At 50.4% G+C, this 18166-nt stretch overlaps 2 protein-coding genes across 7 annotated transcripts in view; both read left to right on the top strand.

The window, feature by feature from the left end:
* The window catches only part of FAM219A (family with sequence similarity 219 member A), a 50823-nt gene extending 46950 nt beyond the window's left edge, over positions 1-3873 (top strand). For 4 of the 6 annotated variants that reach the window (XM_058565995.1, XM_058565992.1, XM_058565993.1 and 1 more), the window contains exons 5-6: positions 436-490; positions 995-3873. In XM_058565995.1, coding sequence (XP_058421978.1) covers positions 436-490; positions 995-1153 — 214 coding nt within the window. In that variant the 3' untranslated portion in view covers positions 1154-3873. The remainder of the gene's footprint in view (positions 1-435; positions 491-994) is intronic. The other 2 variants (XM_058565994.1, XM_058565991.1) reach the window with 1 other exon arrangement.
* Positions 3874-4348: 475 nt separating this feature from the next.
* SPMIP6 (sperm microtubule inner protein 6) lies at positions 4349-17385 on the top strand. The gene is made up of 7 exons (XM_058565352.1): positions 4349-4563; positions 11742-11886; positions 13998-14113; positions 15056-15131; positions 15342-15576; positions 16768-16854; positions 17233-17385. Exons 1-7 carry the CDS (start codon positions 4429-4431, stop codon positions 17336-17338), a joined length of 900 nt encoding a protein of 299 aa, XP_058421335.1. The 5' UTR covers positions 4349-4428; the 3' UTR covers positions 17339-17385.
* Positions 17386-18166: the final 781 nt, after the last annotated feature.

Raw genomic sequence — 18166 nt, 5'->3', positions numbered from 1 at the left:
GCCGTCTGCTGCTGGCCTGGACAACTGATCCAATGGCTGCCCCTAGAAAGGGCCCTGGTGCGATGCTTAATGCTCTGCACCCTCTAAGGGAAGGGACCTATTGCTGGGAACACACCCCGATGGACCTGGACTTTAGGAAAACCCAACAAGCCAGGATGATTTGGGCCTGATAAAAAGGTGGAGGGATGAGGGCAAGAGAGTAGCAGCTCTATTTAGAAGGAGGTTAAGGGTGGCAATTTATTTAGAAGGGGGCTGGGGGTAAGGAACCTGTCTTAAAACTGCATTTGCACAGCAAGCATAGTTTTTGTTTAGATCGTGCTGTTTATTTGGAAGCGTGGGGGAGGGGTGGGGTATTGACTGATGGGGGAGGGTGCAGGGAGCTTTCTATTTAGTTTCCCGGAATCACTTCCTCTCTGTCTTCTTTCCTCCACGCAGCGATGATGACTTTGACATGTCCAGATATTCCTCCTCTGGCTACTCCTCTGCTGAGGTGAGGCCCCATCCCTTCCTGCCCTAGACACAGCGGAGCAGGCCCACCTCCACCTAGGGGGAAGGGGTGAGGCCAACGCCGAATCTCGCCCCAGAGGAGCAATGGGCAAAGCTAGGCGGATCCCCACGGAGGCGGGGCCTTATGGTTAGGGGCGGGGCTTGGGCCCTGGGTTGGAGCAGAGCTCTCAAATAGACTGGGGTGTGAAATATAGGTGACACCTTGTGAGGGAGGGCCTGAAATAGGGGCAGGGCCGAGCAGAGGCAGGACCTAAGGTGGGAAGTTGTCGGTAGAATGGGGTGGGGTCTGGAGTGGGGCGGGGCCTCGTAAGGATGTGCCTGTAAGAAAGTGAGGCCAGAACTGAGGGTGGGGCCTGAGGAGGGGCGAAGCCTGGGGTTTCAGAGAGACCTGGGATGGGACAGGCTGGGCGCGGATGGCCTGGGGATGCGGCCCGGCCGTGGGTCGTGCCTCTGGATCGCCCCGAGCCTCCCTCCCCTTTGTCTACAGCAGATCAATCAAGATTTGAACATCCAGCTGCTGAAGGACGGCTACCGGTTAGACGAGATCCCCGACGACGAGGACCTGGACCTCATTCCCCCCAAGTCCGTGAACCCCACCTGCATGTGCTGCCAGGCCACGTCCTCCACCGCCTGCCACATTCAGTAGCGGGCGGGCCGCCGCGGCCTCCCGGGGCGGGGCCGCCGCGGGCCAGGTTGGACAGGGCAGGGGCCATCCCACCCCAGCTCGTCCACCTGCCCCGGGCGTCCGCGCCCCTACAGCCGCCAACCTCGTAACAGTCATTGCTTCCTCCTATGGTAGGACGTGTACCTCTGTGTGTTCATGGAGCCGGAGAAACCAAAACCGGGTCTCTCTCCACCCCGGGGGCTGAGGAGGGGTGGGGGCTGTTTGTTCAGTTACTTGGGGGACCTCGCCCAGCACCCTGCCCCCCTCTCCAAAGCTGCAGTCCGGTGCGGGAGAGGGGGAGCTGGACGGCAGGGAAGCCAACAGTAATGAATGGGGGAGGGATCACAAAGCCAGGGCTTGGCCCCACCCTAGCGAAGCCATGAACCCCCTAGCCCCAGCCTGACAAGGAAAGGGGCTGGGAGGGAGAAAGGCCCAAGGCAGTGGGGGCGGGGCCCAGCACCTCGGAGCCCGCTCCACGCGCCCCCTGCCGGCCCATATACCTATTTGCGTGTCTCCCCTCATCTCCAGATGGGAAGCCTGGCAAAGCTGCCCAGCCGGACATCGCCCCACCCATCGGATCACTGCCTTCTTCCCTCTCTTGGCCCCATTCACCCCCTTCCTTGCTTTCTGAGTTGTAAGGGAGGGTAAGGTGGGCCTTAGAGCCAGGCCAGAGTTTGGGGTGCTATGATCTGTCCTCAGCTGTCCCTAACCAATGCATCTATCTCTCTGCCAACTTCCCCCCACACACACTCTGTTCACTGGTCTCTGTCACAGGCTGGAAGCAGGAGGTAAGGCTGGCCTTGAATGCCCCATTCCCATCTCACTCCAACCCAAGATTCTGGACGCTGCTTCCCAGTAAGAATCTTCCAGGAAGCAAGCTTAGGAGAATATAGTGGCTGCATGTGTGTGGTAGGGAGAGGTTGGCGGAAGGTGTATGTGCCTGAGGCTGTCAGGGTGTGTGTCTGTCTCTCCAGATGTCTTTCTGTCATGGGTGTGAGTGTCCAGGGTGGGGAAGTGACTATGTCGTCTGTTAACAGTGTGAGAGGCTGCTCATCCACAGTGCAGTGGATGAGAGCCCAGGACTGGGAGTCAGAAGCCTGGGTTCTGGTCCTAGCTCTGGCATCTCTCTATGATCTTCAACAAGCCACCTGGGTTCTCCAGTCTTCAGTTTCCTTCACCATAAAATGAGCAGTGTCTGAAATTATTTTTAAGGTCCTTTCAAACCTGAAGGAATTTTTTCACAGGAATTTCTGTGGAGGTGTACAGGAGGTCTCTGTGTGTCTTTGAGTACACCTAGAGGGCTTTCTGAGTCTTATGTCTGTGTGGAAAGGAGAGGGGAAGTTCCTACAGGACCTGTGTGTGTCTGAGTACATGCGGATCTATTTGTGAATACGTGTGTGTGTCTGTGAATGTGTGTGGGGGCTATCTATTGTGTGTGTAGCTATATGGGGAGTCTATGAGTCAGAATGTGTGTACTGCTGCTTCTGCCACTGTTGCTGGTTGCAGGGAGGGGGTGCCAGAAAAGCTGAGGATGAAAATCAAGAGGGAGGAGGTGACCAAGGCCCTCCCCTGGGACTGGGCAATATAGACCAGACCCCATGTGAAGAAAAACAAAAGCACAGATAGACTAAGACTGCTCAGGTCTATGCCCCACAAATCCCATATCCCAGGGCCAGAGTGTACCCTCCCCATTCCTCCATGCTGACACCCCACACGTGCTGGTGTGTCCACACTCATCTATACCACTCACATGCTGCAGGTCTGTGGAGGACAACCCACAGCCCACTCCCTGCTGGCTCTTCCTGGGGGTGGGAGCTGGAAGGGGGAGAGGGCAGGAAAAGAGAATAAGGCTGCTGGCTTAAAAGGGCAGCACCTCTACCTGCACCATGCCCAGGGCTGCCAACTCCAAGGTGTGGAGGTGCAGCTCTCCACCCTCAACTCCTCTAACCTGCCCCTGCCTCCACCAGGCCAGGGCCCTGCCGAGATGAGGAGAAAATGCCGAAGGAGGCAAGGACACAGAAGGCACCTGCAGGGCCCCCATCTGAGCCCATCTCGCCCACCCTGGTCAGCATCCCTACCCCCCATCATCTGGGCCCCAGAACCAAGCCTCCTACTACCACCACCACCACCCTGGGCTCCTCAACTCCCCCTTCTAGAACATGGGTACCTCTTTTTTTCTGGGCAGGGCCCCCACCGGGGCTCATTTAGACTGCTGCCTTTGCTAATGACTTGCTGTGTGACTCTGGCCTACTGCTCAACCTCTGGCCCTGAGGAACCAGGGGAAAGCTTGCTCCCTACAGGATATACCTAGTCCCCTGGCAGGCAAGTGCTTCTGACCGAGGCAGTGTAGGAGTGGTGGAGAGAGGTAGGAAGCTGGCAGCTAGCACCTTTGGGGTCTAGGGAGAGTGCGTGGTTCCCTTCTCCCCTGTCTGGAAGGTTGGAGGGGAGGAATCGAGGCCTTAGCTTGCCCCCTGCCACCCTTCCCCTTGTAGATACTGCCTTAACACTCCCTTTACCCTCAGCTCTGGCTGCCACCCAGCCAGGTTTCTCCGTGCTCACTAATTTATTTCCAGGAAGGTGTGTGGAAGACATGAGCCGTGTATAATATTTTTTTTTTAACATTTCCATCGCAGTATTGACCATCATCCTTGGTTGTGTATCGTGTAACACAAATAATGATATTAAAAGCATCAAACAAGCCAGCCTCAGCTCCCTACCTGGGGTATGGGCAAGGGGCAAGTGGGCTGGGAAAGGGAGAGAACTGATCCGCTGAATGTACATTTCATTCTACCTCCACTCGTGGGTTAGCAGGCCAGGCCTGCCGCTGATCTGTTACATGACCCTGGGCGAGGCACTTGATCCCTCGGAACCTCTGTTTCTCCTCATCGAAGTGAGAAGCTTGGCCTAGAAGATCTCCAGGGGCCCTCTGAACTCTGGGAAATTGGGCTCTTTTGAGAGGCTTGAGGAGGAAGAGGCCGGGGGTAGGGAGGGAATAGGACCGCCTCACTTCCCCAGGGATGGGGCTGAGCCAGGTGATATCATAATGGGCAGTGCCCATCCTGGAGGGGGAAGCAGGGTGGGGTAGGAGCAGGAAGGTTGTAGGGGAGCGAAGCTGAAAGATCCTTCACAGGGGGTCACAGCAGCTAGGGGCACCTGCCGGCCTGGAGGTGTGGGCTGTCTGGGAGAGGGGTGGTCACTGATGTCTTACAGGAGCCCTTGGTAGGTAGAGCCCACCACGGCATCCCCTAGACCCCACCATGTTCCTCTTCTCCCGTAAGACCAAGACTCCCATCAGCACCTACAGTGACTCCTACAGGGCTCCTACCTCCATCAAGGAGGTCTATAAGGACCCACCTCTGTGGGCCTGGGAAGCCAACAAGTTTGTGACCCCGGTAAGTGGAGGTTGGGGGTGGGGGACAGGCCAGAGTGTATGGCCATGCATGTCTGGATGACTGCCAGTGTGTGTTTGTCGTTATGTGTTTGTAATTATTTGTACCTTGTCTGTGTATGTGCTTCATTCATTTGCCTAGGCATGGAATTTATAGTGATATATAAAATAATACAAGATCCTGCCCTCATGGTACCCTTCTACTCCACCACAGTAAGAGGTGGAGAGAGATAGATAATAATCAAGAAATAAACAAGAGTTTTACAAATTGTCCAAAATGCTATAAAGGAAATAAACAGAGTAATGGAAATGGAAAGTAGCCAGGGAGAGCTACTTAAATAGAGAGGTCATGGAAGACCTCTCTCTCTCAAGGTGACGTTGAGCTGAGACTGGAAAGATGCGAGAGAACTAGCCATGTGAAGAGCTGAAAGAATAGGGTTCCAGGCAGGATGATCAGAAAATGCAAAGGCCCTGAGGCTGCCTGTGGGATATAGGCATGTTGTTATGCATGTGTATCACAGTCTCCTTGTGTCTGTGTGTCTGTGCTTGAAGACAGGTGGCCAAGTGGGTCTGTAGAGCTTTCACAAAATGGAGAGAAAATCTGTGAATCAAATTGTGACCCTGCCTAAGGGAATTTATCCAGGTATACCATCCAACAAAACTTTGCTGAGTATCTACATGTGCCAGGCACAACGCAGATACAATGAAGGGCCAGGCTCTGCCTTTGAGGAGCTCTCAGCAAACAAGTGGACAAAGTAGGGTTGCCCAGTGTGGAACATGCACCTGCAGAGGCATGTGCTGGTCAAGAGCCAGACAGGGGACAGCATTCCCAGGCCTTGAAGGGCAGGTCTCCTAAGAGATCCAGAGGAGGGAGGCTTTCAGCAGAAAAGAGTCGGAGGAAAAGGGCAGCGTGGGGGCAGGGACCCCCCAGGAACTGAGAACTGCTGGAGCAGAAAGAGAGGCTGGCCCTATAGGAAGAGAGAGCCTTCATATCACGAGGAGCCTCAGGCTGTGTTGAGAATGCGGACATAATGCTCCAGGTGTGTGAACCGGGGAGTGTCATGGTTGGATTGTGAGTTACACCACTCTGGCCACAGTGGCAGGAGACTGGAGGGGCTGAGTCTGAGGGCAGGAAGTCCAGTGAGGTGGTAAAGGACGAGGGAGGAGGATGTGAGTGGGAGATAAGGAGAGACTGTGGCAGTGAAAAGGGGAATTTGTTGAATAGGAGAGAATTTTTTAAATAATTATTATAATTACAAAATAAATATATGCTCAATGCAGAAAATGCAGATAACTCAGAGAAGTACAAAGAAGAAAGTCCTATAATCTCACTACCCGAAATAACCACTGTTAATTGATTATATGCCCTTTGGGGAAGCAAAGATTATTTTTTATGAAAATGGTATCATAATGTATACTAATATTTTGAATCTTGCTTTTTTCACATAACCATATTTCAGGTACATTTTCCTGTATCAAAAAATATTTTATAATGTAATTTTAATGACAGTGTTTTATTTTATGAATACCAAAATATATTTAAAGAATCTCATATTATTGGAAATCTAGATTGTTTACAAAATTTTGCTAGTATAATCATTCTTGTACATACATCTTTGTATATATCAAGTATATCCTTTGTATACCCTATTCCCTTACAGTAAATTCCTAGACATGAAATTGTTGGGAGAAAGAATATGTACATTTTTAAAACTTTTGATATATGCTTCGAATTGCTATAATAAGAGTTGTAATAATCTACATGCCCACCATCAAAATATGAGAGTGCCTGCCTGCTTCCCACACTCAATAGGACGGCATTTTAAGAAGTAGATCAACAGATCTCGGGTCACCACCACAATTTGGATGTAAAGAAGAGGAGAGAGATTAGGATGACTCCCAGGTTTGGGGCTCTGGCAACTGGAGGAATGGTGGTGCTGCCAACTGAGGTTTGGAATTGCAGATTAGAGAGAGATGTGGGGTCATTTTGGGACAAAAATATTCGAGGACTTCCAGGAAAAGATGTGGTAGGTAGTTGGATATACGTATCTGAAGCAAAGAAAAGAGGATTGGGCTTCAGATATAGTTTCTGAAATCATCACATATAGGTGGTAGCTGAACTCACAGGAGTGAATGAAATTGCCAAGGAAGCATAAGAAAATGGCCAAGGACAGAACTTTGGAGAATATCAATATTTAAGGGGTAGGTAAAGGAAGAAGAGCCATAAAAGGAGACAGAGTGATAGGAGGAAAATCAAAGAGAAACCAACAAAGACAGCATTGTTCAACAAAGGCCAGTGTCAAATGTTGTCCACATAGGAAGGGATCTCTTGGATGTAGTAACCCCTAGTAACCTGGCTTCGGTGAGTGGAGAGGAGGGGAAGCCAGATAGCGGTGGGATTAAGAATGAAGGAAAAGCTTCTGTTCCTCGCAGTATGGTGGTCTAGAAACTCTGAGGGTCCCTCCTGCTTCACAACAACTAGGTCCTTCATAAAAATTAATTTTCATTTTGTTTTGGACTCTCATGGAGGTGAGTGGTAAGTGTACTTAGACAGGATTGTCCTGAGGACAAACGCCAGTATCAGCACTAAACGCAGGAGTTTAAGCCTTAAGCTAGCCGAAAGATAAAAGAACTAAACCTGTAAATTCCAAACTGAACCAGAAAGTTCAGTGATCCCCCCAGTGCACACACATACACACACGAGATGAAAGGATATCTTCTGTGGTGGAAAATATCCTCAGCGTAGGTTTCCAGGTATCCTTCAGAGTAAGGTCAATCAAATCTGAGCTCACAATAAGAGATATAAGGAAACAAACCACCATATGACAGAGCCAGCAGAAACAGTAAACAACAGACTTAAACCTCTGAAGACTTTAGATATTAAAATTAACAGTTAAAAAATAGAAAATAATTATTACAAATTTTTAAAAATAAAATGTGAGGACTGGCCCGGTGGTGCGGGCGGTTGAGTGTGTGCGCTCCGCTGCGGCAGCCTGGGTTCAGATCCCGGGGGCGCACTGAGGCACCGTTTGTCAGGCCATGCTGCGGCAGTGTCCCATGTAAGGTGGAGGAAGTTGGGCACAGATGTTAGCCCAGGGCCAGTCTTTCTTAGCAAAAAGAGGAGGATTGGCAGATGTTAGCTCAGGGCTGATGTTCCTCACAAAAAAAAATAATAATAAATAAATAAAATGTGAAATCATCAAAATGAGCAAGCAACAAGAGATTATATATTTTAAAGACCAGACAAATGTAGAAAGAACCGAACAGAAATTTTAGAAACGAAAAATACATGTGTTAAAACCAAAGACTCAGTGGATGGGTTAAAGAGAAGATTAGACACAGCTGAAGAGTGTCAGTGAAATAAAATATAGAGCAAAAGAAATTTCCCAGAATGCAGCACAGACAAAGAGATAGAAAATACGAAAGAGACATTAAGCAATATGAAAGATAGAAGAAGATCTCACACACACCTACTCAGAGTCCCAGAAGGAAAGAGCAGAAAGGAGAATAGGCATTACCTGAAGAGAAAAAGGCTCTGAATTTTCCAGAACTAATGAAAGAAATGAATCCACAGATACAAAATAAATAGAAGGAATTCTACACTTTGGTATCTCACAGTGAAACAGCACAACACTGGCTTAAGAGAGGACCTTTTTTAAAAAAGAAAAATTTTTTTCAAAGTGTCTTCCCTCCAAGAACAAAAGAAAGATAAAGACATTTACAGGCAAGGGAAAACTGAAATGTTTATTACCATCAGACCTATAATAAAGGAACTTCTAAAGGACCTACTTCAGGGAGAAGGAAAATGATCACAAAAGGAAGGTCTGAGATGCAAGAAGGAATGGTGAGCTAAGAAATTGGTGAGATAAATTCAAGCAAACATTGTCTATAGAAAATAATTATAGTGATTTTTAATTTGTAAAATTAAATATTGGAAATATTGGAATACAATATCAAAATATTGGAAAACAATATCACGTGAGAGGCAAGGACAGGAAAGGAATAAAACAAAAAACTCATTATTCACAGATGATACAGTGGTGCATAGAGAATCTACAAATTATTAGAACAAGAGAATTTAGAAAGTTGGATGAATATAAGATAAAAAGTCAACCACATATCTTTACATCAACAACAAATATTTAGGAAGAAAATTTTAAAATACATATATCATTCTAGCAACAAAAAATAAAATTAAGTAGAAATAAATCTAACGATGTGTGCAAAACCATATGGATAATATTACAAAACTTTGAATACTTTAGAAAAATAAATGGAGAGGTATAACATGCTCTTGGATAGGAAGAGTCATTAACATATTCAATGCAATTTAATCATAATGATTAAATGGAATTTAGTTGCATTTAATCAATGCAATTTAATCATAATGATAAAATTGCAACAGAATTTTTTGAAGAATTTGACAAGCTGTTTCTAAAATTTATAGGGAAGAGCAGGGGCCCAAGAAATAGCTAAAACACACCTAAAGAAGAAGGGGACTTGCCCAGTCAGGTATTAATATTTGTTACCAAACTACAGAAATTCATAAAGCATAGTATTACTGTAGAAATAGGCAAACTGATTAATGGCATAAAATAGATCAGAAATGGAGCCACACATCTATGGAAACAACATACAACAGAGATGATGAAAGTAAACCTATGGGAAAAGATATATCAGGCTTGGGGTGGCGTTAGACATCTGTGGGGGGAAGACAGACTACTCAATGGGACAATTGGTTATCCATATGGATAAAAATAAAATTGATCCCCAAATCACACCAAACCCAAAAAGCAATTCCTGACAGATTAAAGACTTAAATATGGAAATTAAAACTGTATAGTTTTTTAAGAAAATATAGGACATTATCTCCATTATCTTAGAGTATGGATGGATTTCTTAAACAAGCCACAAAAGCACTACATGAAAGAAGAGATTAATAAACTCAACTACGTTAAAATTGAGAAATTCTATTCATCAAAAGACACCATAAAGAAAATGAAGATAGAAGCCATAAACTGAGAGAAGATAATTGCAACATGTAATTGACAAAGGATTAGCATATAGAATATATAAAGAACTATAATTCTCCAGGTTAAAATTGAACACGTGTTTTGACTCTCTCCAGAAACCCCTCTAAAACTACAGTAAATGAGCATTTAAGACATAAACACAAGAATAGTGAGAAAGAAGGGACAATGGCAACAAAACTTTTGGAAGTTGGAAAGTATGGTAGATAAGTGGTAGCTGACAGCAGACCTGAGAAAGCTGAATCCAAAGCCAGCAGTGGGAAACACAAGACATAATTCAACTTAAAACTGCAGAATTTTCAAAAGGCTCAGGCACTGGTAATACTAGGCTTCTCTGGAACTGAAGATAGGACAAGACCAAGGCTAAAATAAAGATGATTTGAAAGCTGTTTAAGAAGCAGTTAAATCCACTAATCCCTCTTGTATTCCATGCCATAGGGGGACTGCCTGTCCCATCTCAGCAAAAAGCAGAAGGCTTATTTTTTGGCGAGGATCTCAGGACTGGGGATACCAGGCCCAGATAAGGGCAGGGTACCATACTGAAAACAGGTGAACCTCGATATACCACATGCTAACACCCCGAGCAGCCCTCTTCTCCAGCAGGTTCTCAGAACACTGGCAGCTAGGTCACCGCCCTCAGGCCAAAGACCGAACGAGTCTCTTCTGAAGGCTCTGGTCAGTCCCAGAGGAAAGACCTACAATTTACTCAGAGATTTTGCAAAAAATAGTCTAGCCAAATCATCCTACAATGATGCTTATGGCTGACAAAGCCCAACCACAGCTCACAGCATCCAATGAGCTTTTTCAGTCTCCTACTCATAAACACAAGCAGATAATCAAAGATGACGGACATCTGAGGAAAGCCTCTAACGGAAAAATTAATAATGTCTGTGAGTTCTTCTAAATGACTGTTTTTGTATCTGTGTGTGTGTGTGTGAGTATGTCTGAGTGTGTATATATAGATGTACATCTGTGCGTCTATGAATGTATCTGGGTGCATAGATCTATGTGTATGTCTGGACATATGTGTGTCTGTGTAAAGCTCAGAGGAGTGCCAAGTCGTGGGGCCCCTCCGCCGATACGGAGTATGACCGTGCGGGATCTGCCCACAGAACAGAACCTCAGCTGGTACAGAGGATCCAAGAAGCCCTTCAGCTGAGGGGTTTTCAGGGCGGCAGGGGCAGGAGGAGCAGCAAGAGAAGCCTCTGCTCTTTAGATCGTAGGGGGCACTGTGGGTGGGAGTGTCACCATCCCAGCACCTTGCTGCGCTCTATGAGGAAGTCCTTTCTGGTTCCTGACTTTGCTGGGTAACCCACCCCTGCGACCCAGCTGCCTGCAGGGACCTATGGGCCCACAACTAACTTGGCATCCTGCCCTCAGCTGAGGACAAGGGAGCCCCAAAGGGAGGTCTTGCTCTGGGATTCCACAGATCTAGCCCAACAAGGGGTGATGGGATAAGATGGGGTGAACCCCAAGCAGCAGAGGGGCCCAGGGCCTGAACCAAGATAGGAAAAAGGTCAGGGTAGGATGAGGACCAGGACAAAGTGAGTGTCAGGGTCAATATTGGTGTCAAAATCAGAACCACAGCAGAATCAGGGTCAGGTTGGAGTCAGGGAACTAGATTTTAAAGTAGATGCCCCTTCGGCCCCATCCTTCCTCTCCTGCAAGATTCCCAGAGAGTTCTCCCTGTCCGAAACACCTGCACAAGGTAGCCAGCTCCCAGGGCAGCCAGCCTTTCCTGAGGTTCCGGTTTGTACCGGGGGCCTGTTGCTCTGTTTGGGGAGACCCAGACCCTGCTCCAAGGCGGCACACAGTCTGGAAGTTAGAGGACAGGAATGCCCAGCTCTGCCCTTACAGAGCTCCCAACCAAGGAAAGACAGAAATGAGAACATCAGAAAACCACTCTGACTGAGGGCAAATGCCTGGCTCCAAGCCCTGGCCTTGGATGGAAAGAAAGGAGGAAAGGGTGATTCAAATGAAAGAACTATGCAGAGGGGCCAAGGCTGGCATGGGGGTCCCTCTGGCCTAGGGAAGGGGGTTGGGAGACCCATCTAGGCTGTCCTGCTCGATAGGGCTGCATCTGGGTCCAGCAGGGCACTAAGCCTGGGGTCTCTATGCACCTAGCCATTTCTTCCACTCTCCCCTTGCCCAGGGCCTGACTCAGACTGCGCAGCGCCACGTGGATCCTGAAGCCCTACAGAAGATGGTCAAATGTGCTGCGCAGGACTACACCTATAAGGGTTCCATTCCAGGCCACCCTTACTTGCCTGAGAAATACTGGGTCTCTCAAGAGGAAGGTAGGGCCTCACCCTTCACCCAACTCTGACCCCATTCAGTGACCTCCAACAAAGACCTTCAACTTGAACCCACCTTGGATCCTGACCTCTACCCTGATCCTATATCAACCTTTTCCCCACTCATGACCTGGGTTGCTTCTCTAATCACCTCCACTCTAGCTTGACTCCCAACCACCTGACCTGACCGTGACCCTGACCTTGGAGGAGGAGATCCAGGCCCTGCCTTTTGGGAGCTCCCTGTCCCTGCCGAAGAACTGGAAGAGGCCTGAGTCTTATCCTTAGAGAGATGGGGGGAGCTTTAACCTCCAAATAAATCCCTCCAAGTGTATTCTGGGCACCGTCTCCTCCCATCTTCTTAGTGACCCTGTTCCATCAGGTTTCCCATCTCTCCTGCATCCCTCTGCCCCACCACACCTCTCTCCCCTCAACCTGGAAGTCTTTTTTAATTGTTTCCTGCCTAAAAATTCTCTCTTGATCCTCCCCTTCATAGCCAAGATTCTTGAAACATAGTCTATATTCACTGTCTCTACTTCTTCACTCTTTCTTACACCTTATGAAAAATTATCTTTCTCACTTGGTTAGGTGTTTATGATCTGTCTTCCAAAAGAGCAGAGAGTCTTAGCTTATTCACAGCTCTTCCCCCTCCATTTAGAACAGCACCAGGCTTCATAAATATTTGTTGAATGAACTGATGATAAATCTTCATCGATTTGGAATTGGGAGTCTGCATCTCCTACACTCAAACACGGGTTCTAATTACCACGTCCATGGGACTCTTCAGTCTTTACCTATGAGACCTACCCTATGCATTTCACTCTCAGACCACCCTCTGCTTCCGGAAACTCCTTATTCCTCAGCTTCTCTGACGCCTCAATTTCCTGGGTCTCTTGTCCACCCATTCTGGAAACATGGGGTCCTCAGGGTGGTAATCTGAGCCCTCTTCTCTCCTTACTCCTCTCCTGAGACCACTCGATCTAGCCCATATCTTTAATTACTGACAACTCCAAGTTTTTCTTTCTAAACTTGACCTCTTAACCAGAATTCCACTCTCCTTCATCTGATTATGGTCATCTTTACCTGAATGTCCCCAAACACCTCAAACTCTGTATGTCCAAACCACCAACCCAGAACTCCAAATCCCAACACCCTGCCCCCCACATACACCTGCTTTTCCTCTAGGGCTCCTAGACCTTCTTTCCAGATGTCTCTCCCACATGTTCCTTCAGACTGTTAGGGAGTGGATCACGAGGGCCTTGTAGGACAAACCTAGGTGACTGAGTAGGTGGGGCTTTGGAGGGTTTTAAAGAGGGAAATGTCTTGGTCAGATTTTCATTTGTGAAAAAGTGTCACAGCTTCTATGTAGAGATTGGATTGTAGGATTTCAAAATGAGGCAGGGAAACCAGTAGGCTAATAATAATAATAGTTTTCTATGTGCTAGGCATTGCTCTAAGTGTTTTAGATATATTAACTCATTTAAATCTCACAACCACCCTATAAGGTAGATAGTACTATTACTCCCATTTTAAAATTGAGGAAACTGAGGCAGTAAAGTTAATTAACTCAGTCAAGGTCACACACAGCTAATATCTGGCAGAGCTGAAATTTGAACCCTGACAGTCTGTCTGCAGAGTCCATTCTACTAACCAAGACATCATATTGTCTCCTGGTTAAGGCACTGCAGAGATACAGGGGTGAGATCATGAGGGACCAGAAAGGGGAGAGATTCAAGTGATTTCAAGGAGGCAGAATAAGCAAATTTTGGAGCCTGGATGTGGAAGATGAGAGAGAGAGAGGAATTGGGAGGAGGCCTCATTTCCAGGTTGGCTGATTCAGAGAGGGTGGTGCCAGGGTGAAAAGTATCAGCTCAAAGGATCCAGACCCCACTCAGAGGTTTGCCTTAGGTGGGAAATGGGCTGCATCTCAATGTCTAAGACAAGTGTAGTGCCAGGGTGGGCTTTACTGGCCTGAGGGAGATCAGGGAGAGTCTAGCTTTGTGCTGGAAATCAGAGGCGAAACATCTAGGGATCAGGGGAGAAACATCTAGGGAGTCTCAGATCCTTGGGTAGAATAACAAGTAACACTGTCCTATGTCTCCTCCCCTATGATCAAGCAGACAAATGCACCCCAAACTACCTGTGCAGTAACCGGTATAACACACGGAGGATGGGACTTTACAACTGCACCGGCTGGAACAAATATGCCACGTGCCTTCCCCGGCTGCCTAAGGTAACTACTGTGTCCAGCACAGATGGGGTCTGGGCCACACACACCCCTCCACCTCCCAAACCACAGTGACTATATTTCACTAGTTTCCCATCTCTTTCCTATCAACAATGCTCCAGGGCTCCTCCCCATCTATGAAACTAGAGTTTATATTTTTTAGGAAACAAGGGAGCTCAGGAGTGGAACTGTGCTGGGCCCCTGGGTCACTATCTCTAGCCGGGCTCTGTGGGGACACAGCTAGTCTGCACTCCTTGATGTGCTGCCTTCCTGAAGCTTGCCCACATGGTCTGGCCAAGTAGTCAGTGATAGGCTGACTGTACCTGCTCCACTCTCCCCTCCTTTGTGATGTGAGCAAGGAGGAAAAGACGGAGAACAAGGCCCCCCGGGGCAGTGCAGATAGATGTGGGAGAGTTTTCAAAGGAGACAGGAAGGAGTTCAGCTGCAGCCGGAGGGAGGAGAGAAGGTGAGAGGATCCGAGACCAGAGCAGGAGTTCTTAACTGTAGGCTGATGGCTGACTTCGGATTGACTGAACCCATTTGAATCAGAACTTCCTCAAAAATCGGAATTTTCCACAAGTTTCCCGAGTGATTCTGATGGGCAGGCAATATTGAAACCTCTCTGTTAGAGAGACATGGAGACACAGCTAGACAGAGCCAGAGGGACAAAGAGGGGTAAGATCAAAGGCAAACGCTGAGGCAGGGATGTCGGAAGCCCGGCTCCAGGCCCGGTCTACCTACAGCTCCCCTCACCCACCCCCACACCCGGTAGGCGGAGTAAACGCGTTGCCCGGCGACAAGCCCAAACACCTAGAGCCTGGGGGAGTAGGGAGCATCTAGGGGGCGGAAGAAGGGGCAGCCTGGCACCGTCTGGCTGTTCTGGGAGGACCCCCAAAAGGACGAACTCTTGCGGGTCAGAGCTTGAGGTAGCGTGTGTGCCACTTCCAGGAGGCCGGGATGGAGACAGCAGTACGAGGAATGCCCTTGGAGTACCCTCCTAAACCGGAGCGACTTAATGCCTACGGTAACGGGTGGTGGGGCGGTTGATGCCGAACGGGTAGGGGAGGACAGAAGGATGGCGGGATGGGGACCCGGGGGACGGGGCGGAGGCAGGGTCCTGGAGAGGGTGTAACCCTGTCTCTATCTGTCCCTGTTTTTGCCTCCATCTCCTCCTGTCTCTTCCCATTCCTGTGACTCTGTCTGGGTCTCCCGGGCTCGGGGTCCGCGGGCGCAGAGCGCGACGTGGTGGTGAACATGCTGAACTCGCTGTCACGGAACCAGCCGCTGCCGCAGATCGCGCCCCGGTGCGGGTGCGTGGACCCGCTGCCGGGCCGCCTGCCCTTCCAGGGTTATGAGAGCGCTTGCTCGGGCCGCCACTACTGTCTGCGCGGGATGGACTACTACGCCACCGGCCCGCCCTGCACCGAGCGCCGCCTGCGGCCTCTGTGCGCAGAGCTGCCGACTGTAAGGTTCGCCGGGCCGCGCGCGCCTCAGCCGGGCCCCGCCCCCAGAGCCCAGGCCCGCCCCTAGATCCCGTCCGCGCGCGCCACCCCGCGCCGCTTCCAGCTCGCCGCTGCCTCGAGGCCAGACCCGCCTCTAGCCTGCTCTGCCCCCGTACTGGGGCGCCTGTCCCGCCCTCCGGACCCAGGACCTGAGCAGACCGCTGAGGCGGGAGAACCCGCACGAAAGTTCCCCCAAGTTCCCGACCCTGTCCCTCCCAAACTGGGCTCAGGGTCAACTGGCTCCTGTATCTGTTCTGAGGGCCCCGCCGGGGGATTTTTTGAGCAAGAAACCCCGCACACCAGTCGCGTCCCCTTCCCACGCCCGCCGGCCCCGCCCCTACCTGGACACCCGGCCCCGGAGACGCAGGTTCTAGCCTGCGGAGTGCCATGTGCCCTCAGAAAAGTGTCCTCTCTTTCTGGGCCTCGGGTCACGGTCAGTAATGGGCAGGGTCATTGCCGGGTGCTAAGTGAGCAAGGAAATGGTGACCGGATGACCAGAGGGGCCCTCGGAGCCCCGCGCCACCTTTGGAGGGAAACAGCCTCGCGTGTGACTGCCGAGGCACTGAGGCCCGAGCGCGCAGCCGCAGCCCGACGAGCGCGCAGCCGCAGCCCGACTGCCGCGCAGCTGTCTCCCTGCGCCCGGCGGAGACAGGGCGGGCCGAGCCAGGAGAACTCCAGTGTCTGCATCCGTCTGGAGAGCTGCGAGGAGGTCCTGAACCCTGTCCCTAACCCTGTGGTGATCCTCTGCCCCTCCCCAGGCAGAGAGCCTGATTCATTGTGCGCGACTGGGTCTTATTCCTCGCAAGGGCCTGGGGGAGCGAGAAAGTGCCTGAGCCTCAGAAACGTCGCCTGGTCGATAGTGCTGGAGTAATTGCCGTCCCAGGGCGAGGATCCAGGGGCTCCCAGGTCCTCCCCAGAGTCCAGCGTGCTCCACGGCCCACTAGGCGGCAGGAACGACGCCTTACCGGGAGGAGGACTTCCAGGTGTCTTCCCAGGGGGATGTTTCGATGGGGTCTCGAAGGGCCAGGAGGCCGGAGGGGAGCATCTCCGAACCGTAGGACTGACACCTGAAGCGCCGCTCAGAGTCTTGGTCTGGGTTTAGGGATAGCGGGAAAGCAAAGGGCCCTACCCCTCCCTGCCCACCGCTTCCTCCTCCAGGAGTGTATTGCCCTACGAGCACCGGCCCGGAATGCAGTGTGCTGTTATAACTCCCCCGCCGTCATACTACCCATGTCCGAACCTTAGGTAAGTCTGGCGCGCACACATGCAAATACACAAGCCCCCGGCGGCGGGGAACCCAAGGACTAGTTGGGGTGGAGACTGTCCACTGCGATGCACTGACTGGAAGACGCCACCAGGGGGCGCTAGTGCCATGGGCACTTCAAAGCTGGCAGGGAAATGGAGGACCCCATGAGAGGGCGTGGAGGCCGCATTGAGGGGTTACAGGTTGGCAGTGGGGCTTAGAGTCATGAGATCAGGGCATTACAGTAGAACCTGAGGTCAGGAGGTCAGTGTTGGAGCCTAGGGTCAGTATTAGGGGCAAAATGTTGGAATAAGGTTAGCATTGAGAATTGGAATCAGGCATAGGAGGGTCCAAATGGGTTGGCCCATCTCTCCCCACAGATGGGACACAAGTCACTTCAAGAAGACCGGTGGCCTCCAGAGAAACAACTATGTTGTCCACCCTGAGTTTGTGTCTGAGACCTATCCCGACTACCACTGCTGGTAGAGCCTGGGCTGGCCGGGCCAAGGGGGCTGAGCAATCAATAAATTCTTCACCCCAAAAGCTGCCTTCTGTGTCCTTACCCAGCAGGATCTGGCAGTGAGAAACCAGTCACTCAGGCCTCCTCAGATGAGATGCAGTTTCTCAAAGTCATCTTGCCCTGAGCCCTCCCTACCCCCATCATCTCAGTACTTCCCTTGGGTGGCCCTGAGGGCCCTCCAGACAGATGACAGTAGCCTTATATCCAGCTGGTGTCCTCTTCCCCTCCACCCCAGAGCCCAAACTAATGGGTCTACCTAGCCATGCAGGGAGGGCCCATCTACCTCCCAGCCCCAGAGGGCCCTCCCGCTGGCATTTCCCCCACATCCCCCAAACTTAAATGCCCCCTCACCCCACCATCTCAGTAGACCCAGAATCCTCCATTCTGCAGTCAGAGCCCTGTCCCTATACCCAAAGCTCTTGATCTCTGCCCCCAGGGTCTCCATCACACATAGATCCCCCAAAAGCCTATGTTTAGACACCCTTGCTGCCCTCCTCACCCAAGTCCAAGGGGTCCAAAATATAATTTTAGAGAGTGTCATGACCAAGAAATTTCAAATTAGGAAACAAAGCCCTGTTTCTCTGTCCCCCAGGGAGCAAGAGGTGGGGTGTTCTGGAATCTCTGGGATCTTCAGTATTTTTGCACCCCACTTCCCCTTGGGGCAGAGGTATGGCGAGGCACACCCACGTCCTCGCAGCACGGGCATTTCTAACTGCTGTTACTACAGGGGAGGAGGAGGTTTGCAAAATACTGAGAGGAAGCCGGTCTTCTCAGCTTGGGCTTCCCAGCTGGTG

The sequence above is a fragment of the Diceros bicornis genome, chromosome 22 (assembly GCF_020826845.1).
Source record: "Diceros bicornis minor isolate mBicDic1 chromosome 22, mDicBic1.mat.cur, whole genome shotgun sequence".
NCBI classification, from domain to species: Eukaryota; Metazoa; Chordata; class Mammalia; order Perissodactyla; family Rhinocerotidae; genus Diceros; species Diceros bicornis.
The sequence above is the reverse complement of the archived record's forward strand: the minus strand, read 5'-3'. Positions and strand labels throughout refer to the sequence as shown.

Bases quoted from the DNA above. Each gene is read 5' to 3' on its own strand.
- SPMIP6 (XM_058565352.1), top strand. From the start codon at position 4,429: ATGTTCCTCTTCTCCCGTAAGACCAAGACTCCCATCAGCACCTACAGT. The intron at 4,564-11,741 runs GTAAGTGGAGGT...CCCCTTGCCCAG, and splicing joins CCAACAAGTTTGTGACCCCG to GGCCTGACTCAGACTGCGCA. The intron at 15,132-15,341 runs GTAACGGGTGGT...CCGCGGGCGCAG, and splicing joins GGAGCGACTTAATGCCTACG to AGCGCGACGTGGTGGTGAAC.